This window comes from Clytia hemisphaerica, unplaced genomic scaffold (assembly GCF_902728285.1).
Source record: "Clytia hemisphaerica strain Z4C2 unplaced genomic scaffold, Clytia hemisphaerica genome assembly, whole genome shotgun sequence".
Lineage (NCBI taxonomy): Eukaryota > Metazoa > Cnidaria > Hydrozoa > Leptothecata > Clytiidae > Clytia > Clytia hemisphaerica.
Window position 1 is genome coordinate 160,366 of NW_027104439.1, and position 20,086 is coordinate 180,451.

Sequence of the window (20,086 nt, forward strand, 5' to 3'; positions counted from 1 at the left end):
GTTTGAAATTTGTGTGGTTAGGGGGATATAGTATGTATGCGCATTTTTTTCAAATGACGTTTTTTAAACAATACATAGACAAAAATGCCTCTGGAGTTGAATTTTTGAATGCCCCTGTGGAATTTATTTATTTCAGTTTATTTTTGAGTTGGGGGCTAAAGAATATGGGAAATAAAAATGCAATGCTAATTTAAACATTTTTAGATGACAGTAAATATCATGCACTTATTTTACCTTAGATTCTAAACCGTTTTGTGGTAAAGATGAGAGTTTTGAGATGCCATGTGAAGTAAAGAATAGTGAAAGAGCTGGTACAGATGATGAAAGCAAAAAAGAACAAACAAAAAGAAAAGCTAGCAGTGCACCGACTGGTTCACCAAAGAAAGCCAAATTGTTTTGCTCGGGAACAGCATACCAACCCAAAGCTCCTGCAAATGCGATAGGTATTGTTTTTGGTTAAGAATTATACTAATTTTTAAATTTCTGGCTGTCAAAATGTTAACTAGAAAATTTGAACAAATATTTTGACGCCCTCACCAAATTTCTGAAAGAACCTAATCTAGACTTATGGTATCATTAAGTTGGTACTAATTTTTATAGAACTAATTTTTGTGGTAACTAAATATTGTGATTTTGGGTGTCTACCGCGCAGTTTTTAATTGAAATCTATAAAAACCCCTAGGAAAATGAAAGAATTTCAGATATGTCAACAGCAAAATTTGTTCTGCCAAATTAAGTTTTGACCCCTCTAGAAACTGAGCAATCTGGTTTGGTGAATGTAGAAATTTCTGTTTTTTTGTTTAAACAAATTGACCAATTTCTTTTTTCCTTATTCAAGATTTTGCTGGCTTCATTGCATGTGTGTCACCCGTACGGTTATCCTATCAATCGAAGAAGGAGCACTTTAATGTGTTCATCAAAACCAAACCAACTTCATTTGCAAAAATCACAGTGTCAAGCACAAACAAACAATTTTCCGCAATACGTCAAAACTTTCTCGATTATTTTCACAACAAGGAGCCCGTCACAATCAAGTCATGCTTGCCCTTGAATGGTAGAAACTTTTTCAATGCATATTCCTTTGTACAACCTTGTGAAAGGCAGTTAACTTTTAACTTAAATGATGCGGATGCTACACCATTAAACGAGATCGAATCAAATTCAATCACTGAGTCCATAGTTGGTAAACTCAGGTTCCGTGGCCCTGTTCAAGTGAAGCCCTATACCACTAGGGGTGGCAAGGCAAGAACGGACAAGATGCGGGAATGTGTTATCTCCGATGGATCCACCTGCCTTTTGATTACGTTTTGGGCAGATTTTCTCGACTATATAGTAGAGGATAAATTAATTCAGTTAACTAACATTAACTCAAAAACAATCTCTAATGAAATTAAACTCACTACTGATCCCAATTCTGCCATATGTTTTTTAACAGAAGAACTTACATGTGGGTTTGAAAATTACGAACAGGATTTAATTGTTCCTAAAAATTCTATTGAGTGTGTAAAATGCGTGGTGTGCATAAAGAAATTTGAAACCTACCAATGTTGCAAAAATTGTAAACGAAGACTTCAAATTAACAGTGGTACTGGCATGGCCGACTGTGTTTGTGGAAGGATTTTCGATACAAACCAAATGAACTCAAGCGACGAATTCAAAAACGTTGTTGCAACCATCGAATTTAAAAATTCTCAAGACATAACACTGCAAGCAACATTTTTCAAAGACACTTTAAAAGCTCTCTTCGAAATCATGGATGATACAAAATTGAAACAAAAACTGTTACAAATGTGTGACATAGATGTTCATTTGAACTCAAAACAAATAGTGGCAAAGACAGAAGCTTGCAAGCATTGAAATGCATTTTATACTTTTTTATCGTTGTTTTAAAAAATTGATTGGCAAAATTTGTAGTTTGTGTAGATTATTTGTTTCGTTGTAGTTGTTTTTGTGATGAAAAATGAAAGTTGTGTTAGAAATCTTTCTTTTTATGATTAAACTTTCTTGTTTGAACTGGTTTGAAATGAACATTAGACGTATTTAAAAATGCCAGCCAACTAAATATTAATTTCTACAGTGAATCTTTCTATTATCTGAACAAGCGTTCCTCCGCTTATAATTCTTTAAAAAAATCTGCACTATTGTATTTATAGTCTTTTCATTTTCATTTGGGTGAACTTTACTTTTCACAGCTTGCGATTTAACCCTTTCGCAGCGAATATATTTTAGCACTTTTTTAGAAATCTCAACCTTTACCGTTTGCTTCGAATTTTATGCTGCTTGTGTTTATTTAAAGATAGGGTTGTTATACATTTTTGGAAAGCATATGAAATAAGCTTTCTTTTGGTATATAAATCATCTATATAGCATTTGGTGATATTTCAAAAATAAATGTAAAATTTTTTGAAAATTTTAGGATTTTTTTAAAATTTTTAAAAATTTTGCCTTTGAGGGGGTCTAAAATTTTGAAAAACCACAAAGAACGTCTGAAATCTCCTAAAAATAAAGTAGGACATAGTACCTCACGATTCAACAAGAAAAACTGTCATTCTGAGTATTTTTTGAAAAAAAATAACCTAAAATAGACAAATTTTAGCAAAAATTTTTAGCCTAAGATTTCCTTTGCAGAAAATTTCATGAATTCATAAAAATGCCATAAAAGTTTAGCACTTCGTTTGTTTTTCAAAAAACTTGGCAGAAAAGGTACTTATAATGTTGGTAACAATTGTGCAAAAAATTGAGTGCTAAATCTTATCTGAATCGAAAATATGATGCTAAAGCTGAGGGGGGCCACATATGGACCCCCTCGCTGCGAAAGGGTTAATTTTGATACTCTTTTTAAAAAAGCACTTGAAATAATTAGAGTAACAAAATAAAATTAAAAATTCGATAAATTGGAATTTAAAGATAATATTCTATTATTTTCTCACTCAGTCTTTTGAAACACAGCACTCACTCCTTAGAATTTTGTATCAATATAAGACATAAGCATGCGGGTGCGCGTCAATAAGAAAAAATTTTACCGAATATTTTAACTGCATTCTTAAACGCAAATGAAAAGACTGAAACTATTATTTCGATCATTTATAAAATCCCAGCACAAGATGTTGTAATGTAAATTGTAAATATGTTGTGATGCCAAGCCTTTTAATTGGTCAAATTCCAATGAAAGTTAGAAAAAGTCTCTTGTAAATAAGTTCAAATTTACGTCCACACACTGTTTTTAATTTGTCTCCAACTCAATTATTAACATGACTGGGTAATAAATTAGCACTAAGCTGCTTGAAGTTTAAAAATGCATTAAAATCATTTTTTTAATCTGCTATTGCGGTGGCATTTTAATGACAATTATGGCTAGTTTATAGAAATAATCTTGTGTATCGTGCAGTTTCTAAATCACTCCGATTTTGTCTTCTGGCGTCTCAAACGGACGATGTCTTGCTTTATTTGTTATTTGCTGTCATTGAGTAAAAAGTCTTTTCGATAAGGAAGTGTTATTGGTTGACGAGCCAGATGTCCCAAAATAACTGGCTTGTTGCTTCAATGGGCCATTCCAGAAAATTTTTGTTACCCCCCGTCAGACGACGTGCATTTTTTAATTTTTTCTAGCCTTGGAAATAATTTTTCTTTTTCAGTGGTGGTCGGAAATTCCGATAAAAATCTATGTACTTTTGCAAAATGCATCGGAAATTCCACTCTTTTTTGCCTTTTTTAATTCAATTGCCTTGGAAATTTCGAATTTTGGTGAAAACTTTTGCCCTCTGAAATCCTGTGTCGTCCGCCCCCTGTTCGCCTGTTACAGACACATTCTGGAATGGCCCAATACGAAACTACGAAACTATGATGTCTCTGAGTAAAGTATTAGTATTGCACACCACCGCTAAATTCTCACCATTAATATTTGGCACTGAATAATTAAGGGAATTTCTGAATAATTTGACGAGGGCCTCTAAATATTTTCGCCAGAAGGGTAGTTGAACCCGACTGTTTGTTCGTCTTTCAAACCAAAATGGTAGACGATAGCTGCGATAGAAAAACTTGAACTTTTTGATCTCATAAGTTTAACTAAATTTAAGCCACAAAGCAGTGGAATATTTAGTTCAGTTAGCAATTATGGCAAACTCGCTGTACTTGGAGCATTATCTGGAAAGTAAGTCATTTGATTTTTCATCCATAAATTTGTCGACATGGGTTTTGCAGAAAAATGGGACTGACATTTATTTACTACCTCTACTTTTTAGTTTTACAACTTTTATAGTCTATTTAGTTTTGGTTGGCACACTATATCATCCACCAGGATGCAAGTGTATGATCCCATAGGGATCTTTGTAGGGGCACTGGTAGGGTTGGGAGCTTTCTTAATTAAGGTCTGTAAATTACACGCTATAAATATGTGAATGACACGTGTCTCGACTCTGACGCAAGCGGTTTTAGACAATGGGTTTGTAAACCAAAAGGTTGTTTGCATTTGGTGGTTCAAGCTTGGGTCAAGTCAGTGTCAGTCTCTTTTGCAATGCTGGAAAAGCTAACCTGATAACAGCTTTTCATAATTTTCTTACGTGCACGTTAAACCTCTGAAGGCACTTGAAAATTATTACAACAAGAATCTTGTTGTGCGCCAGACAGTTAGTCACACTAGCCAGTTAGTCACACTAGGAAATGTAGCTTTCAGAAAAAACAACATCAGTCATCTACAGGATGTATTTGCAACAACAAGGATGAGAGTTACCTGAATCAAGATCACAAGACAATCAATTAAAACTTGAAAGTTTGAAACAACATAAAACATGCAGCAGCCAAAATCAACCAACCAAAATTTGTCATTCAATTCCCGAGACAGCGCTTCGATTTTTAAGGCCTTGTTTATACGCTAAAGTAAAAATAATTCCGCATATGTAAATGGGTCATTGCTTGGGGTCCGGCAAAATTTCTGGGAAATAGCCTATCCGGCGGTGCGCGGATCTAGGTGGGTTCCGCCTCCCCCGTAGATCTTTTTCTTGTGAAGTTGATCTTCAAATTAGTTTTCAAGGTTGGCTTGGCTCAAATTTTTTCATCTATGGCTCAAATTTTAGGCAATTTCTCAAAGTTTTTGAAAATGGTAATTTCATTAAAAAGCGCCGGGTTATTTTTTCATGAATCCCTTTAGAAGTTTTGCGGCGCATTTTTTTACTTGAGAGTCAAGTAAACGATATAGCGCTTTTGCAGCATTAATCTTTGATACGCATTTTGGCAGGACGCTAGTGTGACTAACTGCTAGCGTCCCGCTAAAATGCATATTGAAGATTAATGATGCGAAAGCACTATATCGTTTACTTGACTCGCAAGCAAAAAAATGCGCCGCAAAACTTCTGAAAGGATTTATGAAAAAATAACCTGGCGCTTTTTAATAAAATTAACATTTTCAAAAACTATGAGAAATTGCCTAAAATTTGGAGTAATTTACGATGCGCGATCCAATGATTCACGATGCACGATGCACGATCCATTATGTCGATTGAATGTTAATTATTCTAATTATGCACGAATAAGTTTTCATAATGCTAGCTACAAACATCATATAACAATAACGAAGAAAAAAAATTAAAAAAGAAAGGGAAATAATTTATCATAATCAGAATGATTAAAATAACTTATATCTTCTGTGTAGAAAAGCCAAAAATTTATAGCGAAAAAAACAAAATGTTTGCCGCATACCTCACTCCTTTTTAAAATGAAAGAAAAAGCCTTAACGTCATATAAAAGTTTTGGCGCAAAAAATTTATTAAACACAAACTCCTTTTTGTACGTTTATTATTTTTTTAAGAACAGTGAATACACGTTTTTTTTTTATAAGGAACCTTAACTTTGCTCTGAGCCTGGAGTTCCTTATTTTTACAGAGAATTTCAGCCTCAAAGTTCCTTATCCAGTTCCTTATTTACATAGCTGGTAAGTTTGGATAACCATCTCTTACTGTTCCTTAAAACTTGTTTTTTTATTCTCAGCCTGAGCAGTTCCTAAACAATTCCTTATTTTTTGGACCATTTTCAGCCTCGAGTTCCTTATAAACGTGTTCCTTATATAAAAAAAATGTGTAAGGTAAATAAGGAATCATTGGCTACATTACTTTCGGTATGTTTATAAAAGCCTTTCACCAACTGAATTGCAACTGGTGTTTTTATTTATTTGATATTTTTCTTTGTTTGATGATCAAGTCAATTCATTTGATCTTTCTCAAAAAAAGGTGAGTTTATATACGTGCTCTTCATTAAAAAACGTCTTCCCTACTTTACCAACATTGTAAATTTTTTTTATAACCCTGTCTCAATCCAATGCATTTGGTTGGTTTAATCGGAGAAACCTTTTTTTTTTTAAGAAAGAAAGCAAAAAGGTTACAAGATATTCTATTCAAAGCATGGGCAAAAAAGTTTATGTTTTGATTTGATTTGATTGTCGAGGTTAAAATATAATACACGCATACTTTACATTGACTTTCCAGGAATACAAAAGAAGAAATTAAAATAATATGTGAACTGTAAATGCATAATTAGAATAATTAACATAATATATGCATGGATCGTGCATCGCGCATCGTGAATCGTTGGATCACGCATTGTAAATTAAACAAACCGAAATTTGAGCCATAGATGAAAAGATTTAAGCCAAGACAACCTTGAAAACTAATTTGAAGATCAACTTCCCAAGAAAAAGATCTACGGGGGAGACGGAACCCACCTAGATCCGCGCACCGCCAGATAGGCTACTTCCCAGAAATTTTGCCGGACCTCAAACACTGACCCATTTACATGTGCGGAATGTTTTTTTCCTTTAGCGTATAAACAAGGCCTTAAAACTCGAAGCCCTGTATAAGGAATTGAATGGCAAATTCCATGAGAGGTCCTAAATCCGTCACCCCTGCCTAATTCCGACCCCCCAAATAACCGTTATGAAAAAAAATTCTATGTTTACAAACATTCCCTCTCCAAGTTGAACGATAAACTATTGCTAGAACTCTCGAAACAAAACATCTAACAAGATAGCTGTAATGTCAAGATGTCAATTAATTTAATTAAAAAGTGTAAATATAATTACCTTTTGTTCTGGATCAGTTGCTCATGTTTAAAACGATAACAGCTTTGTAATAATTGTGACTTGTGCGGGAAAATACGAAACAGCTTGGACTGGTTTCCATCAAGAAACAAACAGCCCTCTTTACCACCCATAAGTCCGGATGTTTATTTACGGAAGGCCTGCAATCAAGCCGAGTGCCAGTGTAAAGTAATAAAAACCAGGCTTGACGTTTCAAAATGAGCACGCTCGTACACAGACCTCATATTCGTCAGATTGTATGTTTTCACCCATCCCTTTATAGCTTCAGCGTGGTGGGCAGAAACAACCACAATCTGATCTCAGGTTAGGAAAAACTGAATTCATCAGCTTTGAAAAAGCTGAATTCATCAGCTTTTCTTGAAATGTTTTCCCTTTAACTTCCCTGAATGATTTGACAGAATTCCAATGGAAATCAAGACTATAAAGTGCACTCACAAAACATTAATTTGTCAGATGTAAAAAGTCAATAACGGTACTGTCATCAAATGACAATCGAACAAAGGATTTTCTGTCAAGAACGTTATATAAACATTCCAACAACTTTCATGGAAATGATCTGCCCCAGCTCGGTTCTACCAGGGTGAAATGTCTGATATTCTTGCAGAGATATGATAGCAATATAGAGATATTAGACATGGAGAGTACTAGAAGTTCATTCAGCTATGATAGTCTCTTTAATGTACGAACGTTATTAAATTAATGATTTTAAGGGATTAGAACATCTTAAAGGGACATTAAAGTAGTAAAATGTAAACATTGCGCGAACCACATATCATTAAAGAGAACAATTAAAATCACTTGTCCGAAACAAACTTGTAAAGCAATTGAATAATCAAAATTAGCCATATTTGGTTTGATTTTTGATTTTGACATGTGACATTTGTTTTGATTTTGTATCCGCTGCATACAGTTTGTTTACAAATTTCGCAAGTACTGTTATGTCCCTTTAAAAGTTTTATTGCTTTTTTCCTATTTATAATTTCATAATTTGAATAATTTTAAAACCCAGCAGACTCAAGCATCAAAATAATGACAGTAAAAAATTTTAAAAGGTTTCTTTTTGAAAAAAAATTAGTATTCATATTTTGTATCCATCCTCATATGGATAGGCTGGACGAACATTTCCAGGGGGTAATCCTTCTAAAAAAAAAAGTAATTAGAAAAATTTCTAAAGGTTTTTTTTTTTCGTTTTTCCAGGGGGTAAAAGTTGTATTCTAAAATTTAAAAAGGCATGAAAAGAATTTTTCATGATAGGGTTTTGTTTGCAAATTTTTCCATTTTCAAGAGTGTATCCATAAATGTTCAAGAATTGTTTTTGACTCGAGAAGGTTCGTCCACCTCCCTGTATGGATATTTTATGGAACAGAGGTATTGACAAATTTTTTTCACTATAATAACCCCCTTGAAAAATCTGAAAAATGAACAAGAACCCCTTGGAAAATCAAGGCTCAGACCCCCTGGAAAAGTTTGTCAATATCCCTGTATGGTTTAAAAATGGAATAGCCCATTGTTGCTAATAAAAACTAATCTTTTTATTTATATAAAGCTAAAACAAACCTTTTCGACACACTTATTAAAAATTTCAGAATTCTTATGTTTAAAAACTTTTGATCAATTGAATGACATGGCCCATTAAAGAAAGATAAGAATAAAGAAATATAATATCAAGAACAATTGATTCAAAGGTTGTTTTTGTTTTTCAAAAATGTGTACTTAATTGCATGTTTTCAGCAATGAAATCAATTACAGTTCATAGCGTCAACCCTCCCTGCTGGTTGGGGGGTTACACCCTAAATGTTTCCCGAAAAAGGAGGGGGCTGGAAGTACACCACTTTTTTTTTGGGGGGGGACCTATGTTCTTGGGGGGAGTTAAAATCTCATCACTTAATGCAGAAGCTAAATAGTTGGCTTCGATTACTCAAATTGAAGCTCATGATTCTGAAATATTTTTATAAAAAGTGTGCAAAATATTTTGTCTTGAACTTAAAAGTGTCTAGGGTCAAAAGTCCTGGGGGCTAACAAAAAATTCATAAATCTTGGAGGGGAATTAAAACTCAGCGGTGACCTAATTTTTGCCAGGGACCTAAACCCAGGCTGACGCTATGCAGTTTCCCGAATCTTACAATGTTTTAAGTTGTTTTCTTTCCATTTCAGGTATTGAAAGTTTACCTTACGATCTGCAAAGAAATTTCTCTCTTCAAAGAGATTTGGATCAAAGAGCACATGGTATGTTTGTGTTATTACATTATTGTTCCCTTTTTCATTTTTATCACTCAATTTAAATAATGAATGAAAAAGAGGTCTTTGGTTAAAATGTTTGTTTTAAAATCAAGGCTCTGTACTCTGAAGTACATATTTTAAATGCTTAGCTTTTCCATTTTTGGACCTACCTCGGAGGTCCTATAAATTAACCCATGTCCGTTCGTCCATCTGTCCGTCCGTCTGTTACCAGCTTTTCTCAGGATTGGCTGATTAGTTTTCTCTGATTTTTGGCACAATGATGCAAAATGGCAATGCCCAAAATGTGACGGAGCCCGATTTTCGAAAAAGAAATTTCCGGAAAAACTGGTTTTTTGGCATTTTCTCAAGATTTTATCATTGGTTTTTTCTGATTTTTTGCTCAAAGATGCGTATTAACAATGCCCAAAACATGGCCAAGTCCGATTTTTGAGAAATATTTTTTATGCCGGACATCGCCGTTTTTCTGGATTTTCATTGGACTTTTTCCTTATAATTGATTATTTTTTCATTCAAAAACATTATTAATAGCAATGCCCACCATCAAGCATGTTTCAATTTTCAATAAAATTGATTTTTGAAGCTGGAACTATTTAAAAATTGCCGGAACAAACTATTTTCGCCGAAAAGACAGTATTTCTTGAATTTCTCGAGCTGTACTTTATATTTTTATTTTCTGGCCGAAGATGCCGGAATATAAGTTGGAGATTTGATATACATTCAAATATAGCGCTTTTGATTCTCTGAAACAACCAAAAAAAACTTCCATAATTATATTTGACTATCAAAAGTTACAGGCATTCTTGTTTCCACTGCCAATTATATTTGGACAGACTTTAATAAGAAATGTATGTTTTGTATTATTTAGATCTCCTTGATGATATTGACAAGCTTTGTGAAGAATACATTTCAAAAGTGAGGGATCTGTTGCCAGCTGAAAGAAAAGAATACTTCACAAAGATTGAAAATGCCTTTCAAAAGAGTCGAGAATACGGTGATGACAAGGTTCAACTTGCTGTTCAAACTTATGAGATGGTAAATAGAACTTTGATTGTTGGTGTACCAAAACTAACGAAATGGAGCATTTGCTTGATGATGTTTTATGTTATAGATATTTAAAGTATCTTGATGAAATTACAATCTTCTGATCTAAGGCCAAATGTTAAAATTTCAAATTAGAAATGATATGTGATAAAAAGTCTATTTCTACAACCCTCCATTTTAAAACGTTTCATTACCTACAGGTAGACAAACACATCCGAAGACTTGACTCAGACTTGTCAAGATTCGAAGAAGAATTAAAACAACAACGACAACAGCAACAACAGCAGGGAAATGCTGAAGAAGGTACTGTCATTGTTTTACTGCAAAAGCCTTGAAAATAACAAAGAGCTCTCAATTCACTGATCATTGTTGGCAAAAATATTTTCCTTCTATTGGGGAAGGTCCAATATTTTCTCCATCACACTTGTTTATAACTCCACTTTTCTTTCTTTGTTTTAGGTACCTCAGCTGAGAGTAGGTGTTTTTATATTTGATTTTTTTCAAACAATAGAAATTAACTTTGTGGTTTAATGCAAGACATTTCATTTGTAATGAGAAATCTTTTTGGCAAACATTCAAGAAGAATCTCAAGTTTTTTGCACATGTGAAATATTACCGCAAATATCTCGATGCTCTCGACCAATCAAAAAAAAGATGTTTTTTGGGTCGAAAATAGTGTTTTTATCCTATTTTACCCATTCCAAAGTAGACACATACCTACTATGATATTTTCTTGAATAGAAATCGATTGAGATTGAACTAATAAATAATTATCTCATTGCAGAGAGTCGTAAAAGAAAGACGGATAAAGTGGATACTGCTAAAAAGAAAAAGAAAGGGAAGAAAGAGTAAGCAACAATTCATGATATGCACCACTGGAGGTGGAGAGTCTTCTGAGAGTTTTTAAAATGTTCCACCCAATCAGACCCAATTCGTCACTTAAACAATAGAAAAAGTGACGTATTGGGTGGAACAAAAACAGATATTGCACGATTTCGTGAAGTCATTGCAGTGGTGCATATCATGAATTAGAACGTTAATTCCTCGTGAAACAACAAAAACTGGCAGCACTTATCCTCGGGATGTATTACCTGATGCCTGCAAGTGTGCTACTAACATTTCAAACATTTCTATATCCCTTTTGACTTTTTGACCAAGTTAACAACTGGAGCATTCGTTTAATGGTATGATTTTCACTTAAAGATAGCTTTATTGAAAATGTATAAAGAATTTAACTTATTCCCACTTTTGCACGTTTTTCAGTGACAGTGACGATCCGCCATCTTTGATGTCCTCATTATCCACATCAGCAACACCTTTAATTACCATGGCTACCGACATGAATGTTCTCGATATGCCAGTCGATCCTAACGAACCAACTTATTGTCTTTGTCATCAGGTAGATTAGATATTTCAGATTCAATACTACCTGTCAAGTCCAAACTTTATGTCTTATTGGTGGGTTCTTGTCCCGGTGAAAATTTATTATCAATGGAACAATATAGAGACACTAAATTCAAATGAAGACGTCAAGTGCTACTGTTCACAGCTTCGAAATTCAGTATCTGAAAGATGTTTATATATTGATTCAGTTGGGTGGGATCTCCGTGTATTTTTCTCACCAGGCACTATTTGTCTCTCTTCTTGGTGATATGAATTCTGTTTATCCTCTTAGGTTTCATACGGTGAAATGATTGGTTGCGATAACAATGATGTAAGTGCTATTCAACTTTTAACCTTTCAGTGTACATAGAAAATACCAAGATAATTTATCCCATTGGAATGCTAAACACCTTTTCATAATGGGAAGTCAAAGAGTTAGTTAGGGATTATTGTTGCGATTGAGAATCATTTGTATTTCTTCTTTGACATTCCAATACACATACAGAAAGAAAGCTTAAAGGTTAAGTGAAAACTAGGACTCTACTCGCTTATTTCTTCCGATTAACTTAAAATACTGTTGTTTTTTTCAGTGTCTTATCGAATGGTTTCATTTTGGATGTGTTGGTTTGACCACCAAGCCTAAAGGAAAATGGTATATGTGTTCTTCCTTCCTCATTTACAAACGATTTTTTGCATTACTAGTGCAACTGTTTTACTGATTGAGATATTCAGTTCACACTGGAAGCACATTTGGGAACAGTGTCGGGTTTTGTTCTCGATCACTCCAGAAATAACATGTAGCGTGAAATGAGCAAAGTCGCCATCTCACTTCAGTTCTCAGTTTAGTAGTTCGCTATCAAACTGAGGTCAATGCGCACATATATAAGCGTTAGCACAATATGGAAAGTCCTTGATAATGTCATCGTTGAATATCGGAACGCTCAATGTGGTTGGCATCCCCTTGTGACATCATAGAAGGTGACGTTGTTCATCGCATGCTACACTTGGTCACTGGAGTGATCGAGTCCGAAACCAGTCATTTACAAACATTCTCCCCTTTTCATAAAAACTAGATTTGCTTTTTCTTATTTTTCCATAATTTTGAGGCTTTAAAAATGTTCTTTAAATAGCCTTGATCTTATAAAAACCATTCTCGCTTTGAATTTTGTGACTTTTTTTAACCTTTTTACCCACTGTAAGGATGTCAGCGGTATCAAGTTTGTAGACCTTGAAAAGTATCTAATCCTTATCATTATTTGCTGCTTCATGTTCAGGTATTGTCCCAAATGTTCCGCTGATAGAAAGAAGAAATAGATGATAGGGGGGACGCTGCACCTTTTTTATTGGAAAAGTGAAAAATGATCTTCGAAAACGAATTTCGATATCGCCAGAGGAGAGAACAATCTAGTGCTCGAACAGTGTCTTTGTAAAAGAGATGACATCAAAAGCCGAGTTACTTAGCTGGGCTGGATTAGGTAGAATGTACGTTCATTGTGGATATTGGCATACATGCAAACGAACAAGAAGTAGAAGAGAAATATACAAATGTTTTAAACAATGGATGGTTCCAGAGTAATTGTTTGAATTTAAATGATACACTGTTTTTAGTGCTTCATTGGCCCACTTAAACATGAAATTTGATACTACTCTATTTTAGAATCTCAAATCCATGAATTATCATAGACATTTTGGTAAACATTTATTGAGCTTTTAGGAGGAGGTCCTATTTTTCCTATACAGTTGTCCGTGAACAACATACTGAGTTCTGAATGATTACAAAACTTTTTTATTATTTGTTTAATCAGTAAATAGTTTCTTTTTAAGTCAACTAAATAGTTGTTTTTAAAAAAGTAATCAATTAGTTGGATATTCAATTCGAACAATAATTTAATAGGTTTTTAAAAATAAAATCAAGGTGTATTTTTTATTCATATGAATTCGGTATTTTCTTTTGAATACAATGTATTTTGTCCATTGGATCTAAAGCTACTCGAATATTACTCTTAAAAGTACTTTTAATCTTAAAGAATATCAATTATTATACTCTTGCAATTATGGCTAATATATATTATATTTCATGTTATTTATTTACGCTGTGACAAAAATATACTTTTCTAAACGTGAAAGGTTCATATGTCTATGGTTCCGTGCTTGATTTTGAATTTTGTATAAAGCTTTCGAACTTTCGGTTAATTTGAAGTACTCTTATGTTATGTTTATGTTTATGTTTCTTTTCTTTAAAGTTGATGCAAAGTAGTACAATGTGTACTTAGCTCGAGGCTAATCAATATCAACTATTAATTACAAATCTATCTAGAAGGTTGATACTCAAGATCAACTATTGTTTACAAATTAATTTAAATTCAATCAATGAATCTTAGGTTCCAAATAAACGGGAGTGTTCGAATAAACGGGGGGGGTTAAAAAATTTATGCCTTAAGCTTAAGAATAGCTTAGGATGATTTCGACCAAAAAGTTAAGAATATCATGATAAAACAAAAGTACACCATTCTTATAAAAAAAGCTGACAAATGACAAAAATGATCAATTTTGTAAATGACAAAACGTATCAAATTACATTTACGAGTTTTTATAAATTTCATTTAGTTTATAGTACATCAGTGTTTTTTCGTTCAAACCGAAAGTTCCATCGAGATTATTTTAACGTTTGAGGGGATATTGAGATAATTTGTAGCCAGGACGGGTGAAATAACAGTGGTTAAATTGACAAAGATTTATATATCAGGAGCAGGAATTCCGACGGACTCTCTGATGGAAGCTGCTAAGAGCAATACACTTAAAAGAAATACGAATAGTATACTCATTCCTGATGAAACCGTCGACGAGTATCGAAAAGTTGCTCGATCGTTGGTAGAAAAACTCATGGAATATGCTGTCTCTAAAGATGAAACATTCGCTGGATACAAAATTATTCCGTCCGGAAGCACTGCTGAGGGTGTCCGAGTAGGAAATCCTTTTGAGATGGACTTTTGAGATGGACTCATTCAATACGATATTGACGTCGAATCGGTTGAGGAAGTGCCCGAATGTAAAGGATTTGTTTACATCACTCCAGATTCAACCAAATTCCAACATCTGCAGAACCACTCTGGTTTGTTGAGCTCCGACCAGATTATGTTTCGTTTTTTCATGCTTCTTTTTCATTACGACGAATTGCCGAGACACGACGAAAAAGATCCTTTAATAAACTTAGATCTTAGATATAAATTTGACGAAAAAGATAAGTTCGGGGGTAAAAAGAAGGTGGACGTGTCGAACTTTCGGCGAGTAACAAGCCTCGGTGCTGCATTGCCTTTCATAATACAGAAGCCTGGATGCATGATGGGTAGTCAAAGTACCGAATCGCTTGATATAGTTCTTTCGTTTCATTTGAATGGATATTGGCCAGATTGCGCTTCTGAATGGAAAGAGAAATACAAGACCAAGTTAGCAAAAGAAGCATATGATTTGATAATACAGTGCGGAGTTTCGACCGTTTGTAAAACACCGCCAGTTCAGAAAGCTGACACAGTCAAAAATTTACCGTTGATGTTTCGCCTGTCTTTCTCTCGTGCTGAAACGAAGCTAATGAATTTGGTTACACCAGAGCAGAAAGAAGCTTACAAATGCTTAAAGATGTTACGAGAAACGGAGCTCAACGATTATCGCTTCTTTGGCCTACGCTTGGGTGGTTTTCTGAAGAAGAAGTTTACCTCCTACCATTTAAAGTCCTTGTTTCTCACACTGACCACAGGAAATGATGAGGAAAAAAGTGCATCCGAGTGGTTTGTTGTGCTTTTAAATGAAGTGCTCAGAGGTCTGGCAAATCGAGAAATTAGACACCATTTCATCTCTGGTGTCAACCTTCTCGAGAATGCATCGATCGAGGAAGATTTACAGCGTGAATTCCGAATAAATTGGTTTCAACGCGACCTCCCTTTTTACGATCCACCTATGCTCAGAATCGATTTCGAAAAAACCATCGAAGTTTCAAAGGAGTGGTTCCGTCGCTACAAAAGCAAGTTGGTGCCCTCTGAATACCTGGCTGTGTATGATACTGATCAGTGTGAGCTTGATACATGTATGGTTTTAAGGAAAGTATTTGAAGATGCTCTACACAATCTTGATTCATCAAGATTTCAAGAATTGCAACAAAAATGTTTGTATCAAAACTCATACGATTGCCTCGGATTTTCTGAATGATTTTGAAATCAATCCTTCGCATATTCTTAAGTCGTTCTTAGTTTTTATTAAAATAAAGCCATTTTAGCTGTTTTCAAGTATTCATTTTAAGAAATCTTTTTCAGAAGGCTGTTCTTAAGGGCGTTTTACACGAGCTAATTTTGTCGGCCGACTTTTTGAAAACCTCCAAGCATTTCCAAGCAAAACTCCCGCTACAATGCAACGACTCGAAAATTGACGGACAATCTGTAAACTGTGAACAGATTTTGCCATGATTTTTGGTTGAGTTTTGAGCAAAAATTTTGAAAAAGTGTGTCAGCCGACCAACTTGGCCCGTGTAAAAGCGCCTCTAATGTTCTTAGCCTGTTCTTAACTTTTTTTGACTATTGAAGCCTCATGTTCTCATGTGGTTTGTTCTTTATTATAAGAAAATCGTGTATTTTAGGTGTCTTTACTTTAGTAGTTTAATGGACTTTCTCGAAATAAACACAGTCTCGTTTCAAACATATACGTAGAGCATTTGCACGACGGCTAATGTATCCCAAAAGACAATATTGTAATGGATGTAAGCATCATAGTAATCTAAGTTTTGCAAACAAGGCCAGTGGAAGTGGAACCTGTCTATGGGAACCTGTCCTTGAGATTGAAGACTCGAAATCTTGATGTGACTTACGTTTTTCATTACTAATTACCTTTGTGAGGTAAATATTGTCATTTCTGCCCGATAATCCAACCACAATCACAAAGGTAGAAGTACAGTAATATAGTTAATGTTAAAGTTATTTTTCTTCGTTTTCCTCGTTTATTAAAAAAGCGAGTAAAAAAGTATATTAATTTTTGTACTTTATTGTATTGTGGAGTTATTCATGATATTCATGACGTAATCTTTTATACGGAAGCACCCGAGATAACCCGGAACTAGTGGCAAAATTTGCCACTAGTCTTTTGCTATTTTGCCACTAGTTCCGGGTTATCTCGGGTGCTTCCGTATAAAAGATTACGTCATGAATATCATGAATTAAGTAAGATGCATATTTAATCTGCATATTAAACTGTTACTTTCATTTGTCCTCGAGTACAGCGAATACAATTTTTGTGTAAAGATGAGAAAGATATCGTTGGCTAGTTTTATCTCCAAGGATTGAGTTGGCCTCAGTCAAATGATTTAATTCCCCTGAAATGATACTTCAGTCCATTTATTTCAATCAAGGTTTTAAGAAACACAAGGCTCAAAATGCTAAAATATGAAGCAAAAACAATCATTACTACAATCATGGACAAAATATTTTAGACAAAGGGATACCGGCGAAATTTTAAACACCACAAAATTTTTAAGCGCCTTTAAACTACAGTTGGAAAGTAGAGTTTTAACTCTGAGTTTTAACATGAGACTTAGGACCTTTTATCTGGCACCCAAAGATGGTGAAATTTTCATCCGACACGCTAAAGCTCTGAAGGTAGGGAAAATGTTCAACATCTGGAAGGTTTACATTACGGAATTTTGCGAGATCGCGTCAAGAATTTTGCATAGCTGGAGGTCGGGTAACTCCCAGCCTCGTCCCAGCACTCGTTTTCGGTGATTGGCGGGTCCAACCGAAATATTTATGGGTTTACGAGCAAAGAGTGTTGAACCCGACTGGAGATGCGGCACGTCTTTTGATGAACTCGACAAAGCTTTTAATTCGCTTCAATCCAACAAAAGTCCAGGCATCGATGAAATTGATGTTAACGTTGTGATAAAAACTTATAATATCATAAAACCTATTCTTTTACATATTTTTGACCTCTCTCTCAACAAGGAATCTTTCCTAATGATATGAAAATTGCGAAAGTAACTCCAGTTTTCAAAAGTGGAGATAAAAACGATCCAGGTAATTATAGACCAATTTCAGTTTTACCATGTTTCTCAAAAATACTAGAAAAAATTATGTATAACAGACTTTACAATTATCTCAAAGAACATAATATTCTTTACAACAAACAATTTGGTTTTCAACAAAACAAGAGCCACAAAGATGTGGTTAAATATTTCCTCCAATAGCTCAGAGCATAGATTGTAGTCGCAGTCGAACCCCACAGATTACCTTAAAGGAAGAAATTTAGGCGGAAAGAAAATTTGGCGGATTTGGCGGATTTCGCCAAAATCCGCCAAATTAAGTTCCCGCCAAAATTTATTTTTTCTTCCATCCGCCAAATTAAATTCCAGCCAAATTTAATTTATTTCACGCATTCCCCAAATTTGTGCTATTTCAAGCCTTAAAACAGGTTTTTTTGCTTATTTGATAACGCTTTTGGTCAAAAATATCCTGCAACCGCCAAATTAAATTCCCGTCAAATTTACTTTATCCAGCTATCCGCCAAATTAAATTCCCTCTGAAAAAACTTTTTTGGCCATCCGCCAAATTAAATTCCCGCCAAAATTTCTTCCTTTAAGGTATCCTAAAGCCCCAACTTAGTAACTTAGATTTATTAAAGCCTTTATATTAAGCAATATCCGATGCAAAACAAAATACAACCATATTCCTGCTAAAAATTGTCGTTATTTCATAGACATGTTCACAGATGATATAAGTCTAAAAACTTGTTAAAAAATTGCATGCAAATGATAGCCATTTTAACACAAAAATAAATGTATTTTATTCAACTAATATTGGTTTTTACCTTCATTAAGGAAATAAAATCTTAGATTTACAAGTTGATATTATTCTAAGACTCATCTGAGTAAGAAAGTGCCAAAATATCTTGAGACTGTCTACTAAGGGACTAATATGGCAATATGAATTTGGGAGATATCGAAATATGTTGTACACATTAGTTTCATATGAAAAACTTCCTTGTCATCAATATTTTAAAGCACCACATTATACCATTCACAAATAAAAAGTTACTTAAAATGGATCTCCTTCTTTACAGATTTAGATTTCCAGTGCACAACATCTGTTACATTAGTATTCATGTGATAATATACCAAATTGTCAACCTTGAAATTGTCACATTTAGTTACAGTATTGCTAAATATTTACAACACTTTCCAGCAAACTTTTTTGTGAAATTTGTGTCTTGATAAACTAAACTCCATGACATTTGTATCATTGATCATTAAATCACATCTTGGAACAATAGAGTTCCTTGGTTCAATTATTGCAAGAATGTTAATCTTTGTTCATATTCTCATTATGTGCAACATTATCATTACATCATTGCCAGCAAGTTACATTGTATTGTCAGCTTTAGAGGTCGTCAAACTTTGTTGAATTTGTAATCCTGGTACCTGAATGTGAAAGGAAAGAAAATTCAAAATTTCATAATGGGAAATAATCTCTTTACAGTAATCAATGCCAAATGTGTGGTCATTCACTGAAATCTCCCAAAAAAAAAAGACTTTAAAAAAGTGAGACTCTGCTTGATGGTTTGAGCTATGTTTGCCATACATACTGAGCCATTAAAGAAGTTTACGGGAACGTACAAAAAGGACCACAGGGTATGTACAATAAGGTACACTGGGAAAATACAATAAGGTTGACGGGAAACATACAATAAGGTTCACGGGGAACATACACTAAGGTTCACAGGGAACGTACAATAAGGTACAAGGGGAACGTACCATAGACCTTTTTTCTAAGAGGCCACCCTGTTGAATAATTATGTAGTCCAGCAGAAAAACAATGATAAAACCAGTAATTATGCATGGCTCTATCATTGTTTTTATGGCTGGAGTACATAATTATTCAACAGGACGTCCTCTTTGAAAAAAGGTCTATAAGGTACAAGCGGAACGTACAATAAGGTACAATGGGAACATACGATAAGGTAAACGAGGAACGTACAATAAGGTACACTGGGAACGTACAATAAGGTACACTGGGAATGTACAATAAGGTACACTGGGAACATACAATAAGGTAGACGGGAACATAAAATAAGGTTCACGGGGGAACGTACAATGAGGTCCGTACAAGGGAAACGTACAATAAGGTACAAGGGGAACGTACAATAAGGTACACAGGGAACCTAAGGGAACGTACAATAAGGTATATACACGGGGAACATACAATAAGGTACTGGGGAACGTACAATAAGGTACATGGGGTACGTACAATAATGTATACGGGGAACTGCACAATAAGATACACTGGAACGTACAATAAGATA

The 20,086-nt window shown here is 34.4% G+C and overlaps 2 protein-coding genes across 3 annotated transcripts; both read left to right on the top strand.

The window, feature by feature from the left end:
• Nucleotides 1–204: 204 nt before the first annotated feature.
• Nucleotides 205–1,979, top strand: LOC136820794 (uncharacterized). Its single transcript, XM_067077020.1, has 2 exons — nt 205–443; nt 839–1,979. Exons 1-2 carry the CDS (start codon nt 278–280, stop codon nt 1,855–1,857), a joined length of 1,185 nt encoding a protein of 394 aa, XP_066933121.1. The 5' UTR covers nt 205–277; the 3' UTR covers nt 1,858–1,979.
• Nucleotides 1,980–3,974: 1,995 nt separating this feature from the next.
• LOC136820796 (inhibitor of growth protein 4-like) lies at nt 3,975–13,878 on the top strand. 2 transcript variants are annotated; one of them, XM_067077022.1, is made up of 10 exons: nt 3,976–4,150; nt 9,242–9,313; nt 10,194–10,360; nt 10,570–10,672; nt 10,829–10,843; nt 11,154–11,217; nt 11,633–11,768; nt 12,045–12,083; nt 12,343–12,404; nt 13,027–13,878. In XM_067077022.1, the coding sequence occupies exons 1-10, from the start codon at nt 4,114–4,116 to the stop codon at nt 13,064–13,066; spliced, it is 735 nt and encodes a 244-aa protein (XP_066933123.1). In that variant the 5' UTR covers nt 3,976–4,113; the 3' UTR covers nt 13,067–13,878. The 2 variants fall into 2 exon arrangements, with proteins under 2 accessions (XP_066933124.1, XP_066933123.1); XM_067077023.1 differs by lacking the exon at nt 10,829–10,843 and having other exon boundaries at nt 3,975–4,150.
• Nucleotides 13,879–20,086: the final 6,208 nt, after the last annotated feature.